The sequence below is a fragment of the Anolis sagrei genome, chromosome 1 (genome assembly GCF_037176765.1).
Source record: "Anolis sagrei isolate rAnoSag1 chromosome 1, rAnoSag1.mat, whole genome shotgun sequence".
In the NCBI taxonomy this organism is placed as follows: domain Eukaryota; kingdom Metazoa; phylum Chordata; class Lepidosauria; order Squamata; family Dactyloidae; genus Anolis; species Anolis sagrei.
Window position 1 is genome coordinate 223,178,747 of NC_090021.1, and position 22,655 is coordinate 223,201,401.

The 22,655-nt window shown below is 39.2% G+C and overlaps 1 protein-coding gene across 1 annotated transcript; it reads right to left on the reverse strand.

Moving 5' to 3' along the window:
• Positions 1-220: 220 nt before the first annotated feature.
• Positions 221-20,282, reverse strand: RALB (RAS like proto-oncogene B). The gene is made up of 5 exons (XM_060774286.2): positions 20,056-20,282; positions 7,239-7,405; positions 5,177-5,385; positions 3,232-3,409; positions 221-1,823 (listed from the first exon to the last, which is right to left on the reverse strand). Exons 2-5 carry the CDS (start codon positions 7,350-7,352, stop codon positions 1,704-1,706), a joined length of 621 nt encoding a protein of 206 aa, XP_060630269.2. The 5' UTR covers positions 7,353-7,405; positions 20,056-20,282; the 3' UTR covers positions 221-1,703.
• Between the last annotated feature and the right edge of the window lie 2,373 nt (positions 20,283-22,655).

Sequence of the window (22,655 nt, forward strand, 5' to 3'; positions counted from 1 at the left end):
CCATAAGGCTGCTAACACAATATTTTGCTGTTTGAATCTGTTGATAAGTACAAACATCCTCTATAATTTCTAAATTTATTATGTGACTTCAGAAAGCACCTTTGTGAACAGTTAGACCTCCTGCATCAAGTGTTCAGCAAGTCTTGTTTGTTTAGTTGTTGGTAAGCATTTTAAAAGTATTCCAATTCAGAACGTAAGCAAAGACAAAGCCACAAGAAGCAACGTTTTAGTGAATGTATTTAGCTGCCTTTTACAAGACCATCTTTCTATTATTCAATGAATAACTGTATAAAAGTTTTTCAGCAACAGGATTAGTACAATCTGAGCAATAGCAATATGGCAACTTTTTGGCAACTGCACATAATTAACTCAAGTGTCTTTTTTTTTTAAAGGTAATTGTAAAGTTTGCCCAATTCCCTTATTTTATCCCATTTGCCTTTACTCGAGAATTTCTAGGGAAATGGTAGTGAATACTCAAGAGTACAACTCCAAGGAATACAACATTACAAAGACAGCAATAACTCATTACCAGAGGACAGGAGAACATAATGGCAAACTACTTTTGTGCAAAGCACAATCTACCAGGAATATGCTCTGCATGAGGCCCTTCAATTTTCAAAATTACACTTCATTTTAAGAGAGGACATGCAGAAAATGCTGCTGATAAGACTGGCCCTCTCATCGGACCACACCGTTTTACTTTAAAATCAGATTGAACCAAACTCAGGAGAGTTCACAGTGTGACTTGATTACTAAAGAAATATGCTTTCCTGTTAAAACACTGGGGGGAAAAACCCAAAATCCAGAAATTTCTATAGCTTCAATATATGATTACAAATCACCATTACACCACAAACAGTTTTATTAAGTTGGGGTGTGTGTAGTTTTGGCAGGCAGGGTGCAATTATTTGCTGTGGTAAACCGAGGAATTCTTCCCTGTTATACAACACCTTGCCCATTCCCTCCCAAGGAAAAGCTGAAATTAAGATGGAAGTAAGTTGGAAATGCAACTCGACAGAATATAGCAACTAATGTTCTCAAACTCTGCACTCAGCTCAGGAATACTGCAGTGATTACTCAAGACACCAACTCCCTGATGAGTCTTTGCTTCCAAATGGCTATGTCTTGAGAGTCCATCCAGTTATCTTCACAAAGTTGACAGCATTGCAACTTACTTAACACCGTTATGTGCAAATGTTATGTATCAAGAAGATCTCAGTGTGTCTGTGTTTAACTTCCCTTTTTAAAAAATGGCTAAAGGCCTATGCTTTTCATTAGGAGCACCAAAAAGTGAAGCCACATAGGAAAGGCAGGTAACTTTGGTTGAACTTCAGTGAAAACTAGCCACTTGAGGGAAAAAAACTGGTCAAGAAAGAAGAGTCTGTAGAGCGAGCGTCATTGAGACCAACATCAGGAGATAAATTTACAGCGACTTGTCTGCTATCAGGCAAAGAGATGGTGACCAAAGAAAAATTTGGTGGTAATACTTTATAGCCCTGATAGCTACTTTTCATGATTCATCCCTTTCAGCATATATGGATTTGGTGGAGTTCAATTCTTAAATCAAGTTTTACACTTTCAAAAGGCTATTATGTGAATGGAAAAACCTATTGGGTTCAGATTTCTCCTTCTTCATCCAGTCCTCTATCCTTAGTAGTAAATGTCTTGCTAATTCCATGGCTTATATGTACAGTCTCTAAAGATCACAATAAGCAGCATCTCTCTTTAAAACTTTTCTTGTTCTTGCTGCTTTTCTTGCCATTCTTGTCTTTGTTTTCTGACATCTTCTTGGCTCTAATCTCTCTCATCAAATCAAAAAATACCTGAAAGAAAGACATTTTTCAGTAAATAACAGCATTTGTTACTGATTTTTAATATAAAACAGACTTTTTCACAGCTGTTTCGATTAAATCTAAATGTGACAACTATGAAAAAGATAAGCAATAGATCTGTGTGAAATATTAGTTCCTCCACACAGAAGAGAAAGCACAGTCTGTCAAGTTCATCAAATACAATTGTGTTACATAAAGATTATGATTATTACAGCGTGCATAGATTAGAGTTTAGGAATATTCATCAGGAAAAAATTCACAATCCCCCAGGAACCATTAACGGAAGAAACAGTCTGTACATATATTAACGCTAAGTTAAAGTAATTTAAGACCTTGGATTTACAATAATCCTAGGTAAAGATAAAGGTTTCCCCTAACATTAAGTCTAGTCATGTCTGACTTGAGGGAGGTTGGTGCTCATCTCCATTTCTAAGCTGAAGAGCCGGTGTTGTCCATAGACACCATCAAGGTCATGTGGCCAGCATGACTATATGGAGTGCCATTACCTTCCCGCTGAAGTGGTACCTATTGATCTCCTCACATTTGCATGTTTTCGAGCTGTTAGGTTGGCAGAAGCTGCGGCTAACAGCGGGAGATCACCCAGCCCCCCGGATTCGAACCACCAACCATCCAGTCAGCAAGTTCAGCAGCTCAGCGGTTTAACCTATTGTGTCACCAGGGGGCCTCTGCACAATCATATCATCCTGAATTTCCAAGAAACAGGTTTGCTTATTTTCAAAGCACAAAGAGTTTAAAGGTGATTGATATTACAGAAATAAAAGTTCAATGAGAAAATCTGTTTGCTACAGCACATGAGAGAGAGAGAGCTAAATTAGAGATGATTTTTTTTTAAATTAGAGATGATATTTTTTATTATTATTAGGGAACTTTTGCTTATCATTAACCAGTCAATAGGAGTTATTCAGAACAGAGGGGCCACCTTTCAAATCTGTTTGGAAGCCAATTATTTGTTCCTAAAACAGCTGCTGGAAGACAAGTATCCCTGCAATTAAACTCATGGCAAGCCTTTATGCTTCATTAGTAAACTGCACACTGCTTGCAGGAGGCTCCTACTAAAGCTAGTTGACCCATGAGACATTCTACAATTGCAATTCAGGGGATAACTTTAAAAGGAAGAACAATGGCCAAGGAAACATCAGCTGCTTAGTAGGTTTTCCTTCAAGATCTTTGATAGTATCACAGTGCTGGATGGCTACAACAATGTCAATCCACAAATCCTCCATAATACAAGCAAAGCTTGCAAATGGACTTTGTCTCTTTCTCTCTCTTCTTTGTCATTATTCTTCATTGCAGTTGGCAGTAGATGGGTTCTGGTTGCCAGATGCATTATTGGCAACTGCGATTATGGGATGCTGCTGAAAGCAAACACTTACTGTACCTTATCTACATTTGCACGGGTTTTGGCTGATGTCTCCACATACTGTACGCCCCACTCCTCTGCTTTACTTCTAGCTGCTTCTACAGGCACTTGTCGGCGGTCTTCCAAGTCTGATTTGTTTCCCACCACCAGCAAAGGGATTTTGTCTTCTTCAGCTTTTACACGCAGGATCTGTTCCCTGATAAGCATATTAAAAGCAAGAGGAGTCAAGTGGCCACAATAGCAATGTCTTTTAGAAGTCAAAATACGCACACATAATAAATCATATATTAGTAGCCACAGCTTGCCAAAGAATTATGACAGTATTTAAATTGCAACAACACACAAAGAGCCCTGCATTGGAAGCCAATGCAAATCCTGGTCCAGCTGCATTTAATGAATAAAAATATTCTTTAAGTGGAATGGGATGCTGGTTTTGCCTTCCAATTACTTGAGTTATTAGTTTTTTTTAATAAAAAATGCCAATTTCAATGTTAAAAAGCCAAATTAACAATAGAAAAGGAAGACTCCTTCTACAAAAGTAAAAGCCTTGTACATTTCAATCTTAGAAGAACAATTTATTGTGAATATCTGAATTGACATAGCATTAATCCAGGGTTTTTGCTTAAAATAGCTATTACCTATAGACTTATTTTCAAGGTTTTGTCTTTAATGTACAAAGCTACAGGGAACCAAAACATGCAGGGAACCAAAACAGCTGTGAATCTGGGTGAAAGGCAGACTGCATTGGATAATACAGAATGTTGGATGAGTGAAGCTTGGATAAGCGAGATTCTACTGTACCAAGGCTTTCATGTGTACTTCCCTTGCTCCATATGGCTACTAATGCATCCAGACTGATTTATTCTGATATAATAATAATAATAATAATAATAATAATAATAATAATAATTTCATTTGTTATCAGTCTCTTCTAACAGTTCAAATCAACAGTCAAAACACATCAACATAAAATACATACAACAAAATACATATATCACAACACAGGGTACACAGATTCTGGCTGTATAAAATGCCTCCAGCATTGCCATCATCAGTCCACTGGTCTATACAAACACATTCCTAGCTATGTTCAAAACTGGAAAACTGGTACAATAAAGCTCATCCCTTGCACTCAGTATATACTCTAACCACAATCCTAAGTCTTCGAGGGGAACACAACTGCATCCAGGACAAACTGAATCACTATTGCGCAAGCTCTTACCTGATTTATCTATGGGCAGACAAAGCTCAGCAATATCTGCATACAGTTCTTAACTCTAGACAACATCTTCTGACCTATAACATAAGTACTATGGGGGAAAGACTGAATGCAATTACAGGCACAAGATTTACGTGTTCTCCTGAAAAACAAACTGGAGAGGAACCTAACATGATTTTCCCCACTATGAAGAAGAGAAATAAAGGCAGCTCTTTAATTGTCTGGATTATCTGATCCAGATGAATTTAGTTTAGACAACTACCCCTTTTTGTGTGTGTGTCAGGAGCGACCTGAGAAACTGCAAGTCGCTTCTAGTGTGAGAGAATTGGCCGTCTGCAAGGATGTTGCCCAGGGGACGCCCGGATGATTTGGTGTTTTTATCATACTTGTGGGAAGCTTCTTTCATGTCCCCGCATGAGGAGCTGGAGCTGATAGAGGGAGCTCATCCGCCTCTCCCTGGATTCAAACCTGCGACCTGTCGGTCTTCAGTCCTGCTGGCACAAGGGTTTAACCCACTGCGCCACCGGGGGCTCTCTACCCCTAATCTGACTATTACATAATTTTTCAAAACCTGTTCATGTTTCTTTATTATTATTATTATTATTATTATTATTATTATTATTATTATTATGGGGGGGGGGGTTAGATCACATCCCATTTCGTTACACAATACATTGGTTCTGATCAAAACAGAAACACAAAACTTGAATGAAAAAAACATATTTGAAAGAGATCCCTGCTTACCTAAACTCAGCTGTTGCTGTGAAGGATTCAGGCTCAGTTATGGAGAAAACTAGGAGAAAGCCCTCTCCACTACGGAAGTAGTTGTCTCGAATAGCTGCATAATCTTCTTGTCCTGCTGTGTCTAGAATATCTATCTGGACTTCTTCACCATCAAGAACAACCTTCTTTCTGTAACTATCAGCCTTGGTAGGCTCATAGTCTTCCACAAACTAAGAGACACAAGAGAGAAAATTAATTAAGGAGCATTTCTGTGGTTTCTGATACTATAATTCTTTACACTTCTCCTTGTGCATTTCTTAAATGCTGTGATCCCTATACATTAAGAAAACCAGAAAACCAGAATAATTATGGATGGCAAGAAAGTAATGGATGGCTCATCAAATGACCAGCATCATGTACTGGGACCAAAGTAATGTTGCAAAGTATAATAAAGGCGAGTGTACAGCTCACGTGCCTCTTCAGGAAAAGGGGGGGAAATTTTATCATACTAAAATGTAAATTTAATTGTGGTATGAATTATGTTGATACAAGAAAAATTAGCAAATTTGGTCTCCTCAACAAAAACAAAAGTATATTGTCAATGAACTATTTTGAAAAGAAGTTCCTATTGGGACACAGTTTACTCCTTCTTTTTGAGTATACACATTTTTCACGTGGCATTAGCAGAATCCTTTACAAACTCTGGAATGGTCAGCCACATTCCTAGAAGCGCCTCCGATTGGATTCAGAAGAAACAGGAACCTGAGGAATAAACTAATCCAGGATGCCTGGAAATGAAACTATGTTCAACATACACAAGACGTTTTGACATTACTTGTGCTACCAAAAGAAGTGCTCTTGTTAACATGTGTTCTTGTAGGCTGTTACTTCTGGGGAAAATGTTACACGCCAGAAAAATCTCAATGTTAGAAGACTGATAAAAAAATGAGTTTTGTAATAGTCACTTAGGGCCCTTCCACACAGCCATATAACCCAGAATATCAAGGCACAAAATCTCACAATATCTGCTTTGAACTGGGTTATCTGAATCCACCCTACCATATATTCCAGTTCAAAGCGGAAAATGTGGGATTTTATTCAGCTGTGTGGAAGGGGTCTTAGATTTCTTGTTGCTGTTATAGACAAACTATTAACTCTTCCATATAGCTGGGATTATACTATGTTATTACAAAGGGAGGCATAATCTATATTTAAGCTGGGAACCGTATTTTCTTAATATTGGATCTGAGTTTGGACTATGTTCTTTCCCTTTTATTTTAGGATCTGCATACATATTGGTTAGGCTCTCAGTAATAATTACTACATAGTAAAGATTGTCATCATGTAACATTTCATTTAAAAACAGGTTGTCTTTTTAGGTTCAGCAATTTTTCCCCATGCGAGTTCTGTTCTTAAACTGGGGTTTATAGGAGTCAAAATCCTTTTGAACACACACACACACGGTTTTACAATATTCAGTCACATACACTATACTTGTCTAAAGTAGAAAATCCCCACAGTAAACATATCACATGCAACAATTTAACATTTAGTTATATATTGTCTTTGTTTGCTGGGTAAACAAATTATATGAGACTTAAATCAATTCCCACAAGGTGTCCTCCCTCCGGTCACCAGAAATAATTTAAGCAATGTCAAAACCAGATTTATAGAATTCCATTTTTTATTGAGTTGAAATTCCAACCCAACCTAAATATTGCTGGTGTACCAACATGTAGTCACAGAACCACACAATTCTGGATAATGATAATGCTTTATATTATTGGTAGTACTTTTAGAATCCTTCATATACATACAAACATGAAGAATAATTTGAATCCAAAGATTTTGGGGGGAAAGAGCACCTACAGTTCAAACTAATCTAGAATCTCAGTTTTATGCACAGATTTTAAATCAATTGGCTCAAGACTGAAAAATGTAAGAATTTAGGACCAAAAACTGATAGGGAAGGCCAGGAAAAAAATTCTCTTTCCCAAGAATCAACTTCCATCAGCCTCATGAAACTTTCTGAAGTCATTTTTCTGCCATGTTAGATGCATACATACATCACAAAACATCTTACCTCATCATACATAAACTGAAGAGTAAGTGCTGACTTGCCCACGCCTCCACTGCCAACCATGATGACTTTGTGAAGGGCCAGAGAACTCTGGTTTTTTGTCTTGCTAGCAGCCATTTTCCTGTCTTGCTAGAAGCCGTTGTCAGATTTCACAACAACAGACTGACAAGCTATGAGTCAAGAAACAGAAATTACATTAAGCGACGCAAACCAAGTAGCCAGTTCTAGAATGAACATAGAGGCTTCTCAGTGTCATTTGAGGCCACAGAACAAAAGAACACATTTCTATATATTGAGACACTTGAGAAAGGAACATTTATGCAATATCCACAATTTCACTTGACATTTGAGGACAAAACATTTTAACACCAGATGAACATGTCTTAGGCTGATGTGCTTCCCAGTTCTTCTGGTACAGGCACCAGGAGGAGCCTGGAAGAATTTGCTTCTGTTTTCAATCAACTGTAGTTTCCTGTTTTATCTGAATGAAGATGCAGGTTTCTCTAAACTGTGATTTGTCCGAACAATCCTAAAACAAGTCATGATTACTGATGTTGATTTATAGCAAAAAACTACAGTTTAAATTTATTGTTATGTTCAGCTGAAATTGTAAACAAATGTGCTGTAAGAGAGAGAAAGGCACATTTGCTCACAAAGCATGAAACCACTGCTTCTTAAACTGTGAGTCCCAATCCCAAATGGCCCGTAGGTCAGTGTCAGGATCATGAAAAAATTGGCAACAGTAAAAGGTTTCTGAATGCCACCTAGTAATAATAGTAATAGTAATAATAATAATATTGAAGGGAGATGTTGACAAACTGGAATGTGTCCAGAGAAGGGTGACTAAAATGATCAAAGGTCTGGAGAACAAGCCCTATGAGGAGCGGCTTAAAGAGCTGGGCATGTTTAGCCTGAAGAAGAGAAGGCTGAGGGGAGACATGATGAGGGCCGTGTATAAATATGTGAAGGACAAGTCGTAGGGAGGAGGGAGAAAACTTGTTTTATGCTGCCCTGGAGACTAGGACATAGAACAATGGCTTCAAACTACAGGAAAGGAGATTCCGTCTGAACATTAGGAAGAACTTTGCAACTTTGAGAGATGTTCAACAGAGGAACTCTCTGCCCTGTAGTGTGGTGGAGGCTCCTTCTCTGGAGGCTTTTATGCAGAGGCTGGATAGCCATCTGTCGGGGGTGCTTCTTGGCAGGGGGTTGGACTGGATGGCCCATGAGGTCTCTTCCACCTCAATGATTCTATGATTCTAATACTTTGTTTCTAGACTGCCCTCTCTCCCCAAGAGGACTCAGGGTGTTTAGTAGTAATTTCAGACATTTACATGAATCTATGAGTAACAATGTGCAGTGTTTACGGTGTTTTCTGCAAAAGATGTTTCAGCTGTACTTTATAAAAAAAGAAAAATCAATCTGCTTAGCTGATTTATTATCAGTAAATGTTTGACTTTATACCTATATACAGGGGTCACATAAATATTTCTCAGGTGAAAAGGGTTCATGAGTAGAAAACGTCTAAGAAGCCATGCACCAAACTATGGTTTGGCATGGCTACCCCTCTTCCAGGGAAGGTTAGGAAGATTCAGAAGGAAATCTGCCATTCAGATATGTTTATCATCCTCTTCTATAGAAAATGGATTCAGCCCAGACTTGTGAGAAGACCTTATTCAACCCACTCACAATGCAAAAATATGAATAACAGACAACGTGGGTTGAAAAAGAGAGACACAGATAGCCTGGGATGCCTCATGACCTCTGAGTTTCCTGTAGCTCTATTTGCTTTATTTTTTTAAAGTCCCATAGTAAACCAGAAACTTTCAGACTTCCTAAGCTCAATTTGTTATGCTTTGTATGATACAAACCAAGAACTCCAGTATATTTTGGTGTGTTTTTCTCAAACAACAGTGCTTTCCTTGAGAAACCTTACAGCTTTAAAAACTGCACTGCAAAAACCACCAAGTTGGTAACCACTGAAACGGAAGACTACTACAGTATTTCAACACAGCTTTCAGTCTGAGTCATAAGGAAAACATTACTAGGGAAACTGGGAAAACCCATTTTAGAATATACAAAATGGCTTTGAGAGGGAAAAAAACTATCTTAATTTTCTTAGCACTTTCTCCAATTCTACTTGAAGTTGGTCCTTTTCCTCAACGCCCTTGCCATGCAGTTGCTGTTTCAGTGACTTTCTCCAGCAAAAAGCAGCCATTATTTCAGAACAGAAACTGAGGTCTTTGGACTAATCAGATGGAAACAGAACGCCTTTGTAAAAGCCTTCTAGTTCCCAAGTTCCAGAATTGATTTAAACTGAAGATAAATTACAGGTTGCTAGAGCAGTATGTTGGAATTATATCCTCACAAGATCTGAGGGGCAAAAAGATTTGCAGAACACGAAACCAAACAGATTACAGTGCTTCAACCGACTCCAGCTATTGCTCCAAAAATTTGCTATTTTGTAGATCACTAAAATCCATTTAAAGATAGGTGACCCCCCTTCCCAAATGTTACAATCACAGAATGGCTACCAAAATGAAATCTTTTTGGATGATCAGTAGAAAAACAGAAGACACACCCACATTGCTGTTCTTCTATGCATCAGAAAAGGTAAAAGACAGTAGAGCTCTCCCAATTCATGTTTGTCTTTACCCACTTACTGTATCGGAAAACATGAGGGAATGGAGGCTTTAGGCCAGTGGTTCTCAACCTGGGGTCCCCAGATGTTTTTGGCCAACAACTCCCAGAAATCCTAACAGCTGGTAAACTGGCTGGGATTTCTGGGAGTTGTAGGCCAAAAACATCTGGGGACCCCAGGTTGAGAACCACTGCTTTAGGCAGACTTCACTGCCCATTTGCAAAATACCCCCATGAAGTGAAATATACAATCTTTCTGAGGAAGACTGCAGAAGAGCAGTGACCACAAAACAGCTAGATGTCTTGTTTAGCAATCTCTGCAAGTCAAATATATATAAATAAAAATGTAATTGTTGGTGGAATTAACATAACTCAAAAACCACTGGGCGAATTGACACCACATTTGGACACAATGTACCTATCAGGCCAACAAGTGACTATCACTCATAAAAACACTAAAAAACACAGCAGAAAATACTTTAAAAGCCAAAAGAATAAAAAATACATTACAAGGCATGCGCATAGCCACATAAATACACAAATATACACACACACATATACACATATATACACACAAAAAACACATATACTCAGACTGGGCCACAACAACCCATGGCAGGGGACAGCTAGTTTAAAAATAATATTGATTAGGCATGCTATTTCAATGTTCAGTTATGGTAAGGTAAAGGTAAAGTTTCCCCCTGACATTAAGTCTAGTCAGTCATGTCTAGTCATGTCTGGGGCTCTGGGGCTGGTGCTCATCTGCATTTCTACACTGAAATAGAAATGCATTGTCCGTAGACACCTCATAGGTCATGTGGCCAGCATGACTGCATGGAGTGCCGTTACTGTCCCGCAGAAGCGGTACCTACTGATCTACTCATGTTTTTGAACTGCTAGACTGGCAGAAGCTGGGGCTAACAGCAGGAGCTCACCCCACTCCCCGGATTCGAACCACCAACCTTTCGGTCAATTATGGTAGCAAACTAGAAAACTTCAGATAACATAGACCACAAGTTTCATATCATCAGATCATTTAACTTTCATGTATGCACTGGTAGAGAAAGTGTGTGCATTTAAGCCTATGTTTTGTCACAAGACTAATGCAGCATTTTATTGTGATTAATACAGAGGCATTCCATGAAGTCCTTAGCAATACTCTGCTTGCCAAATGAAATTGGAAATTCAAAGGCAGCTGAACATTCTTTACTCATTCAAGAGTACATTCACAAAAATAAATCATCCAGAGGCAGGCTATAAAACCTGGGCCACCCTGTTAAGTACCACACTATTAATTTTAAGTCATGTGATTGCTATTTTGATTTGTTACTTGCACTTTCAAAAGCCACTTTAGCTCACAAAGGTTCACCTTTTGCTGTTCTGTGTGTATAAATAAGATGGTTATTTTTGCTTCTCGCCCAGAGTCACTTAGCCAAGAACAATAGCTTAGAACAATCAAGAAGGTAAAAGGGTAATATTTTATGTACCAGAAGCAGACTTTAAAATAGAACAAAGCTAGACAATTATGTCTATTCTTATCTTGCGGTGCTTAAGTGGAAGAATATTGTAACACAGACCCAAAACCTTCTGTAAAAGGAAAAATTCAATTGAAGTCAATGCAAAATAGCTTCCATAATTCAGTCTGTTTTTGAAGTGTTGCCTGCTCTGAGCAATAATGCACATCCCTGTTGCCTAAAAGGGAACTTTATATGCAAAGTGCTTCCTTAATCTAAAATGCTGAGCAATAACCAAGGATACCTGCAACCTCCCACATTAAAAATCTCACAAAATGCAGTTGCCATGGCGACACACGAATCGTTCTGCCTTATCTCTTGGGACCATATCATTATTTACCGAATCTAAAGAAATATCCTAGTTTATTTTATTTTATTTTTGGGCACGAACAGTCAAGTCATCCCAGCGGCCAAACCCAAAAGTTAGGGAACAAGCTGCTCAGTGCTCATTAGAGATAAAATCAGAATTAGTACTGAATATTAAAAGGGGGGAAGCTACTTTATACCAAATCATAATCAACACTACCATACAGCTCCAGTACTGAAGTAATTCATCAGCCATATGGAAATGCAGTTCACCAATCCAAGCCAAAACCTTAGCCAGGAATTATTCAATAGAAATGGGTGTAACCATTTTCCTGGCTGGTTTTTTCTTCACAGGAATTATTCAACACTGATAAGCTGATAGCAAGACTACGGCACGAACAATTTCTACATCTGAAACACCCCTGTGTATATGAATTCCTAAATATCAACTGATTTTTAAAAAGCTTTGAAATCTAAGTGAAACAGATTAAGGAAACAGGCCCACAAAAACACTATTTTAATCCAGAACAACCAATCTAGCAATTTGAGAATTTGGACCTATTTTCCCAAATCTTGGTGACCTTTAGATCAGCCATAATGCAATTTATAGCACTGCCTTCTGATGATGAGATTATCCAAATATTAATTCAGTTTTCCCCAAGGATTAGCTTTAAATCCAACCTTCCCTAAACCCAGTCCTTCCAGATCTCCTATCTAGACCATTCCAATCAGAACTGTCTTTAGAAAAAGCAAGAAGAAATCATTCTGACAAAGGTTGTGCCAAAAAAATACGTTTTTGCTTCTTATTAAAGGTCTTAAGGTTGTGAAAAGTGGTGCTACTTTCTTAACAGCTTTAGTCAAGGCACATATTAATTTTCACCAGGAGATGCCTGAGCATCAAAATTGGTTTTCTCATTAGGTATGCCATTAGTCATCTATAAGAATGAGAACTAGGATTACGAAATACTGTATCTAGCATTAACACTGGCAGCCTTGGATTGTATTTTTTTATTAACCAATAACAATGTATAACTTTGTTTCCTTTTCTTACTTGAAACATTTTCGTTTTTCTGATTCCATTTCCATTGCAACAGTGGTTCCCAACCTTTTTGGGACCACTTTGACCAGGAACCATTCTCCAACATTAGTACCAAAGGGGTTATGAATCAGTTTTTGGTCGACTTTAGATTTGGTTTGGTTATTTGGGGTGCTGGTTCAGAAAATTGCATTGGATAGACCACATCAGCTCTAGTGTCTGATACTGAACATATGCCTTCCAGTAGTCACCATCTGCTCGCCCATAGAAAACCATATTTAATAATCTAGAGCTGGTGTGGCACTAGTAATATTTCCTGGATAGTCAGCCTCTCCCCTCCTGACAGGCCCGTTGCCTTGGCATTATAAGAGGCTTTCATGAGACCAGTCACTCTCATTGCCATGTGGTTTCAAGGCAACGGTGTAGTAATGATGAGGCTGCAGACCATATTTTCATTATTATGGATCACTGGTGGTCCACAGACCACAGGCTGGGAACCACTGCATTACAATAACCTACATAGTAGAATTAAACTTGCTCTTCCAGTATTTAGTAGAATTAAACTTGCTCTCCCAATATTAACAAACTACAATTCCCATCCCACCTCACCAGTGGTAAGGCTAATGAGATCTGATGGGAATTTGAATTCAACAACATCAGATGCAACAAAAATAACCTCTCCTCAGCCCAGTGTATTCATACTGGATAGCCTACTATTTTTTCTGAATCAGTAAACAAAGCTCTTTATTTTTAGAGAGATCCATACAAGCTGCTCTATCTAAACAAAATGATGTAAGACCCAAGGTCATGTGAAAATATTTTGTTAAAAACCTTTCTGGGGAAAATAGAAACCCATGTACTATCTTCCAGTTTTAGCAAACTCTCATAGAAGGAACAGGACTTGAGTGTGTTAGGCCACACAAGCAAACATTATCCAAACCACTTTTACCCATTTCCTCTTCCTCCTGCCAACATCTCATATATTTATCAGGAGTTTCCCAATCCTCCCCAGAAGTCTGTGCAGGAATCTACATTAGAAAGGAAAAAACATATTGTCCAAGTCACACAAAGGCTGGATTTGTTGCTACTTGGCCTAAAAAGTGGTGTTGGAGTGATTTTTTAGCTATGATCCATACAGCACTCCAAATGCCCACCTGCAGTTTGAATCAAGGCACACTTTTTCCTTCATATCCCCTAGAGCAGTGGTTCTCAACCTGTGGGTCCCTAAGTGTTTTGGCCTACAACTCCCAGAAATCCCAGCCAGTTTACCAGCTGTTAGGATTTCTTGGAATTGAAGGCCAAAATATCTGGGACCCACAGGTTGAGAACCACTGCCCTAGAGGTTGGTCCCTACTCACATATTAATAGACACCAAGAGCTATAGCTGCTCAGGTCCCATTATATACAATATCTACATGACATAGCTATTGTTTACAAAGTTTAGCAGTAAGGAAACAAGCCTACATGAGACTCAGTCTTGTGTATCCCTCTACCCCTTACCCGAAAGGTCACACAATGGGAACGGATTAAGTTGTCTTTTAATTAATCATGATTACCCATTTCACAAACAGTGATTAAAATTAACTCTGGTTCTTTAGGTAAATAAGCTAGATTCATAAGCCAAGGTTTTAACTTAAACTTAACCACATTTAAACACAGAACCCAAACTTTCCCAACTCCTCAAATTAATAGTGTTGCAAGAAGCAAGGTAGGCATGAGCACTGAAGCTTGCATGTGTACGTTTGAATAATACAACGGGATTAATAGCTGGCTTCTATCTAAATAAAAACTCATGGTTGACTTACTTACACACCAGTAATAATAATAATGAACTTTATTTATACCTTGCTCCGTTTCCCTGAAGGGACTCGGGAAGGCTTACAAGATGGATAAACACAATAAAAATACATAGAAAATAAAAAATAAACAAAATAATAACACATCAGATCAATATAAGACAAAATAAGATAAGCCAAGGCACATGTAAACCAAAATAAAACAATATGCGTTATAAAACATTAGTTTAAATCACAGTCATTCCTATAGGTTAAATAAGAGCCCTACTACCCAAATCGAAGTATATCCATATATAAACAGGGACCTTGTCCTTATTAAGAGGTGTTGACTAATCATTGCCAAAAGTCTGTTTGAACAGCCAGATCTTCAAATCCATCTTAGATGTCGTGAGGGTGGTTGCATGTCTAATTTCCCTGGAGAGGGTGTTCCAGAGCCCAGGGGGCCACTACTGAAAAGGCCTTTCCTACCTCTCGTCCCCATCAGCCTCGCTTGCAATGGAGGCAGGATCAAGAGGAGAGCCTCCCCAGCCAATCTTAAGACTTGGGTAGATTCATAAGGGGGGATGTGGTTGCATAAATAGGCAGGATCCAAATGGTGCAATGCTTTATAGGTAATAACCTGCACTTTAAATATGGCCCAGAAGCAAATAGGCAACCAGTGAAGCTGCTTGGGGGGTGTATGTTCTCTATAACCAATAAGTCAAATGTATCAAGAAAATAGAATTTGCACCAATATTGAACACATAGAAATGATCTGAGTTCCAATTGCTGCCTTTCATGTTCCATGATGTCTGCAACATATGCCATTTAATATTATGAAACTGTCACCAGTTTGTTGTTGTTACTATTATTTGGGGAGGGTGACATTGAAAACATTAGATAAGGTTCTGGGAAGTGGTTAGAGCTATTTTTGTACATTGTCACACACTTAGGAAGCTTTTCATTCAATTTTCAGGTGAAGATCAATGGAAAATTCTGGCAAACATATAAAACTGGGAGCAGGTTGGGAGGTTTCAGAAAATGGGAAAACGTGAATCACGGGCTATAAGGCTCCACTTTCCCTGCCTTCCCACTCCCTTGGATGTGTTGGAAGATGAAAAGCAGAAGTCTGCCTCTCCTTCTGTCTGACAACTTCAGCACTGCAAAAGATATGCAACCTTTTTAACCAGTGTTGGATTATGCAAGGTTTATACCATGTGTTGTTGAAGGCTTTCATGGCCGGAATCACTGGGTTGCTGTGAGTTTTCTGGGCTGTATGGCCATGCTCCAGAAGCATTCTCTCCTTACATTTTGCCTGGACATTCCACAGATATATAAACCTTAGTTGTCTAGTTTCCAACAGACCTCACAACCTCTGAGGATGCTTGCCATAAATGTGGGTAAAACGTCAGGAGATAATGCTTCTGGAACATGGCCACACATATCTTTGTTATACAAGTGCTTTTTTCAGGAAACATGAATTTGACAGCGGAATATTAGACTTGTTAATCCACCTTATCTAGCCATTCTGAGGTACAATAAAATGGCCAGAAATATTGTGCTATATAACTGCCAATACACCTAATAGTAGGACCTAAAGCTACAGCATTCAAGGGGTTGCAGGTATACCAAACAAATCTTCATGACACACAGTAGAGACAAATATGACATTTAGGAAACGTTTTCATTAGCAATAAATTCAAAAACTATTCCACAAGCTGACAAGTGTAGTTTACTCTTCTGCTGCTTTAATACAGTACAGATCGGAGGAGGAGGAGGAGGAGTAAAGATTGGAAAGTGGTGGTGATTTGTTCCACTTTTATCATTATGCACTGATTTGCTAAACTGCAGCAACAAAAATAAGCTCAACTACAATATCCTTTGGAGATTTATAAAGCTGTCAGACTTGCATGTTCTAGACATAAAGTCCTAGTGGGAAAATTGACTAATCAGTAAACATTTCATAAATATTCAGTACTTCATAACTGAAGTCGCTCACTATTTATGTAAACAGCTGCAGAAAGAGAGTTTAAGTCCTAAGAATCCAAGCAATGACTCAATGTTTGGCTGTTATCACGTTTGGTAGAATCCGCATGCATCATGCACAAAGCAAAATCTGAAGTCAGAATGACAAACCTCTCATTTTTACAGGCAAAAGTTCAGGTCACACTCCAGCAAGGGACTATAAAACTAATTCATAGAGTGGTTTCAAGAGGGCCTGAAAGGCTCTTCCCATTGTGGCCCATGCAAGCCTTCCTTTCCTGTTCTTTTATTTCATAGGGAGTATCTACATGTCAGACTTAATGCAGTTTGATAGCACTTTAATTGCCATGGCCCAATGCTATGGAATCATGGAAGTTAAAGTTTTACAAGGTCTTGAACCTCCTCTGCAAAGAGGGCTGGTGTTGCCTCAGCAGACTAAAACTCCATAACATCCATGGCCATTGTGTCATAACTGATCAATTCTACAATGTAGTTGCACCCATATCTCATGATTTGCATGAAATCCTTGGATTCCACCAGCTGGTTATGCCACAGCACTTAGGTACCTTGATGATACCAAAAAACAGTGAAGGCAACACTTACTCAGTGCTCTGTAATACCAGGAACATTGAAGTAGAAGGCAGTCATTAACTATACTAAACAATTACAACTATATTTCTATCATGTATACTTTTGTAGCCACCAACTTGAGCAACAGTGTCAATATTTGTCAAGTGAGAACTGTGAAGGATTGGAGAGGGGGGCACTAGGACCAGAAAATACCTCACTGTTGTTTCTGTTTCACCACTTATTCTCACAATAATAGTTGTCTGATACCAAAATAGACCATTTTAGGAGGCAATGGAATTGGATTATTTGAAGGTTCTTCAACTGTGTTTGTTGACCATCTCTCAGTTCTCTTCCACACAGTTTTTACATCACTGGTTACCGGTTTTGAACTGGAATATTTGAGTCTCCAATGCCATACAATCTGGGATAAGCAGATAATCTGGGATCAGATCCTGGAAGGTAAGGACAGTATCGAAGGGCCCTGTGAAGTGTGTTAGAGCATATAAAATCAGCTGGTGAGTGTGTTAACTGAAAATGCAAAGCCTGAAGCTGATTGGTTGGGTTACACCCGACAGGCTAGCTGAGCCTGGGAGTTACATTATTAGATTGTTAGCTGTGCAGGACCTTGAAGAGAAACAGGATTTTGCTATCCTTATAGATTTTGCCTAAATAGAGGCAGTGCAACTGTGGAATTCCTCCACATCAATTCAAATGTCCAGTTTGTAAGACCCATATCCATATTCCAAGGCACTGGACCATTAAGGTAAAGATTTCCCCTGACACTAAGTTTAGTCATGTCCGACTCTGGGGGTTGGTGCTCATCTCCATTTCTGAGCCAAAGACACCTCCAAAGTTATGTATAGAGCGTCTTTACCTTCTCGCAGAAGCGGTACCTACTGCACTACTCATACTTTCATATTTTCCAACTGCTAGGTTGGCAGAAGCTGGGGCTAACAGCAGGAGCTCACCTCACTCCCCGGATTTGAACCGCCAACCTTTCGGTCAGCAAGTTCAGCAGCTCAGCAGTTTAATTCGCTGCACCACCAGGGGCTCCTATTACCATTAAAAACAATCATACCAGCAAGGGTGAAAACAAATATTGTTGACCAACTATATTCCAGTTTCTATTGCTATACAGACAATCAGACATAATCAGGACATAATAATGGGAAGGACAGAATTCTGAACATCCCTCTCCAGTTTAAACTGTATCTGTATTATACAACCAACTCTGACCACTCTAGTTTAGAACTTCCATGTTACACCATGATTTTAAAATTTACATTTTATTTGTATTGACGTTTTAATCTTTGTTATATGTTTCTAATATATGTATCATGGCATGTCTTTTAATATATGAATTTTAACGGTTTTCTGGCTCATCTATATATTTTAACTATGTTGTACTCTGCCTCAAGCCATAAGGAGAGGCAGGTAACAAATAAAATGTATTATTATTCTTAAAAAAGATGATTATTTTTCAGCACTCAAATGAGGAAAAGAACTTACATGCTGCACAAAGAGGAACTTCCTCCCTTTTCCGCCTGCATGCATTCCAAACCAGAGGATTAATGATAGCAACTATTAAGACCATATCAGAGCAAAGGTCCCTCTGATCCCACATCCTGTTTTCAGGATTTCCAAAAATGCAGGACATGAATAGCGTTTCCAAGTGTCATTGTCCAGTGAAGATACAGTGAAGTCAGAATGATTAAAAGCGTTCTGCAAATGTGGGCTATGGGGGAATAGAAGTGAAAAAAAGCAAAGGAGATCAGTACCATCAACCCTCATAAAGCAAATCAAGGGAGAATTGAAGGCACAAAGAGCCACTTAGTAAAAAATGAAAAGGGAATTTCTGGCACCACATCAGCTTCGAAGTCTCCAAAACTTCACTGTTATCACTATAAAAAAAAAACCCACAGAATTGGAAGGGATCCAAAGGGGCATCTAGTCCAACCCCATTCAGGAATATTAATATTCCATTGAATTGTTGCCTTTGTAAGGCCACCCTGAGTCCACTTTGGGGTTGAGAAGGGTGAGATATAAATGTGTTAAATAAATAATAAATACACAATCAAAGCCATCCCAACAGATGGTCATCCAATCTTTGACAACACATCCAACCTCTGTTTAAAAACCTGTTTTTCCTTAAAAGGGCATTGCCTCTGAACTGCAAGTATCTCTCGTCCATGTACTGCAATCCCCCCAATGCCACAAACCACACAACCCTGGCCATTTTCCATTGAATAAGTGAGATACTTTAACCCAAGACAGGCATGAATCCACCATGAGAAACTTTAAATCCACCCCAATAAAGCAGAAAACAAGCAAAGAAATAGAAGAGCAGATATATATATATATATAGCTTTCTCCTGAAAATACCCCACCAACTATATACTGTATATAAAAATGAAAGAAATTATAAAACCACTATTACAGGACAGGAAAAGGGAGAAAAGCAAGACACCCCCACTCCAACGGCTCCTATTGCGAAAGCTTCTTTTTCCCCCCTCGCATACACTGCAGAATGAATGCAGTTTGACACCACTTCAGCTGCCATGGCCCAATGCTGTGGAATCCAGGCAATTTTAGTTTTACAAGGCCCTTAGTCTTCTCTGAGAACAAGTGCTGGGGTCTCAGAAACCATAAAATTCCAGGATTCCATTGAACTGAGCCATGGCAATTAAACTGGTCTCAAACTGCGTTAATTCTACCGCGTAGATGCCGCCAAGGACTCCTTTTTGCAAAGCCGGCAGCCGAATTGTCCCTCAGTCTACAGGCTGCATTCGCATAAAATAAAAATTGAAAAAAGGGTTGGGTAGCAGAAGGGGAGGAAAAAGGGAAGAGAGAATGAGACAGGACTTCCTCCTCTTTGAATTGGCAGCAGCTCCTCTCTCCCAAATATCCTCCTCCTCCCACCCAGCCATTTCTTCCCCTTTTTTTCCCCTTCCTTTCTTCCTCGCCTCATTTTAAGTAGAGTCTTGTGGCTGTTTTACCTGAAGCTGGCGAGCAAGGCAAGGCAAGGCAAGGCAAGTCCTCCAAACCCAACGCCGACCCAGTTGGAGGGTGCCTTTAAGCGCCCTCCTCCTCGCCTTGGCTGCTTCCCTTGTGCGAGGATCCCTCCAGCGCGCGCGCGCTCCCAGGGACCAAAGCGCGCGCGCCCCTGCTTGCCGGTGCCCGCGTCACCAAAGGAGAGAGAGAAAGAGAGCGCGCGCGCGGAGCTCATTCACCCTCCTGCGCGCGCAGCTCCCAATAAATAAAGAAATAAATGAAGGCAAGGAGATGCGCGCGCAACTCGACTTACCGTATTCTCCAGCGAACCCCAGCTAAGGTCTGTAGCCCCGCCCCGCCCCTTTCCCGCCCACTTCGTGAATAGGCGGATAGAAGGATAAGATCAGCTGCTTCGTTCACAAGCCACGTGGGGGGTCTTGCCCAATAGGAAAGGCGGAAGGAGGGGCGTCATTGGGGTGAAGCAAAGGACGGTGTGTTTGAAAGGAGTAGAGATGCAGGAGGGAAGGAAAGGGAGGAGGAATACAGGTCGCCTGTATCTTTACCTGCCATAGCTCAATGCTTCATATATTGCTGATATGCTGTACTAATAATATAATATATTGTATACACATATAATACTGATAATAGTATAATGTAATACAATAAAATAGTAATACAATATAATTATATTTTTTCAAATTACATGCAATATTGCTAATAATATTACAGTATACTGGTGTAGTACAATATAGTAATATATAATACTGATATTGTGCTGTGCTAATAATATATTGTATAGGTAAAGGTAAAGGTAGTCCCCTGACATTAAGTCCAGTCATGTCTGACTCGGGTGTGGTGCTCATCTCCATTTCTAAGCCGAAGAGCCAGCGTTGTCCGTAGACACCTCCAAGGTCATGTGGCCAGCATGACCGCATGGAGCGCCGTTACCTTCCCACCGGAGTGGTACCTATTGATCTACTCGTATGTTTTCGAACTGCTAGGTTGGCAGAAGCTAGGGCTGACAGCGGAAGCTCACGCCGCTCCCTGGAATCGAACCTGTGACTTTTTGGTCAACAAGCTCAGCAGCTCAGTGCTTTAACCCACTGCACCACCAGGCCCCCCCGAATATATTGTATACACATATAATATTGATAATAATAGTATAATGTAATACAATATAATAATTATATATTTCAAATTACATGCAATATTGCTAATAATATTACAGTATACTGGTGTAGTACAATATAGTAATATATAATACTGATATTGTGCTGTGCTAATATGTTGTATACACATATAATATTGATAATAATAGTATAATGTAATGCAATAGAAGACTACAATATAATAATTATATATTTCATATTACATGCAATATTGCTAATAATATTACAGTATACTGGTGTAGTACAATATAGTAATATTTAATACTAATATTGTGCTGTGCTAATAATATATTGTATACACATATAATGATAATAATAGTATAATATACAATAGGATACTAATAATGGTGCAATACAATATAATAATTATATATTTCATATTACATGTAATATTACTAATATTACACTATAGTGGTGTAGTACAATATGATATTGATGTTGTGCTGTGCTAATGTATGGTACTGATATTGTGCTGTGCTAATAATATAATGTATTGTATTTACGTATAACTTGTAAGCCGCTCAGAGTGCCCTTCGGGGTGAGAACGGTGGCCTATAAATGTCGTAAATAAATAAATAAATGCTATGGAATCCTGGGAGTTGTAGTTTGGGGAGTCACCAGGCGGCTAAAGACCTTGAAAAACTGTAACTCCCATCATTACATAGCATTGAGCAATGGCAGTGAATGTGATGTCAGACTGCATTCATTGTAAGGTGTACATCAGGCATGGGCAAACTTTGGCCCTCCAGGTGTTTTGGATTTCAACTCTCACAATTCCTAACAGCCAGTAGATGCACCACAAGATATCTCATTATGTTTACATATGCACTTACAATTACAAATCCCAAATACTTCTGGTCCCAATCATTTTCAATAAAAGATACTCAACCTGTACCTAATTTGTTAAGATGAGAAGGCAAAATTGAGTCTCCTTGTGGGGCATGAATAATAATAATAATAATAAAATTAAGTACAGGTTAATCTTAAAACAGTAGAGTCTCGTTTATCCAAGGGGGGCTAAGTTTGGTTCGGGGGGGGGGGGGGCTGGGTCTGAGTGAAAGAGGGTCTACCCTAACAAACCTTTTGTATCATTACCCCAGTACCCCCATGCATATGGGATATATTGAGCATGGTGAACAGATCATGATATGAATAAACATAACAGTTTAAATAATGTACCAGTAAGGCCTTCTCGCGGACCACCATGAGAATTTCGGGGGGGGGGGCTGAAGCCCCCAAGCCCCCCCCCCCCCCCCCCGGCTACATGCCTGGGCCCTTCCACACCGCCTTATATCCCAGAATATCAAGCAGAAAATACCACAATATCTGGTTTAAACTGGGTTATCTGAGTCCACACTCAGATAATGTGGGAGTTCATGTCTTGATATTCTGGGATATAGGGCTGTGTAGAAGGGCACAAAGAAGACTACAAGTTA

Excerpts from the sequence above, each read along its gene's own strand:
- RALB (XM_060774286.2), bottom strand. The coding sequence starts at position 7,352 with ATGGCTGCTAGCAAGACAAAAAACCAGAGTTCTCTGGCCCTTCACAAA. Across the intron at positions 5,386-7,238 it reads TTCAGTTTATGTATGATGAG|TTTGTGGAAGACTATGAGCC; the intron begins GTAAGATGTTTT and ends TGTGTCTCTTAG. Across the intron at positions 3,410-5,176 it reads ACAGCAACAGCTGAGTTTAG|GGAACAGATCCTGCGTGTAA; the intron begins GTAAGCAGGGAT and ends TATGCTTATCAG.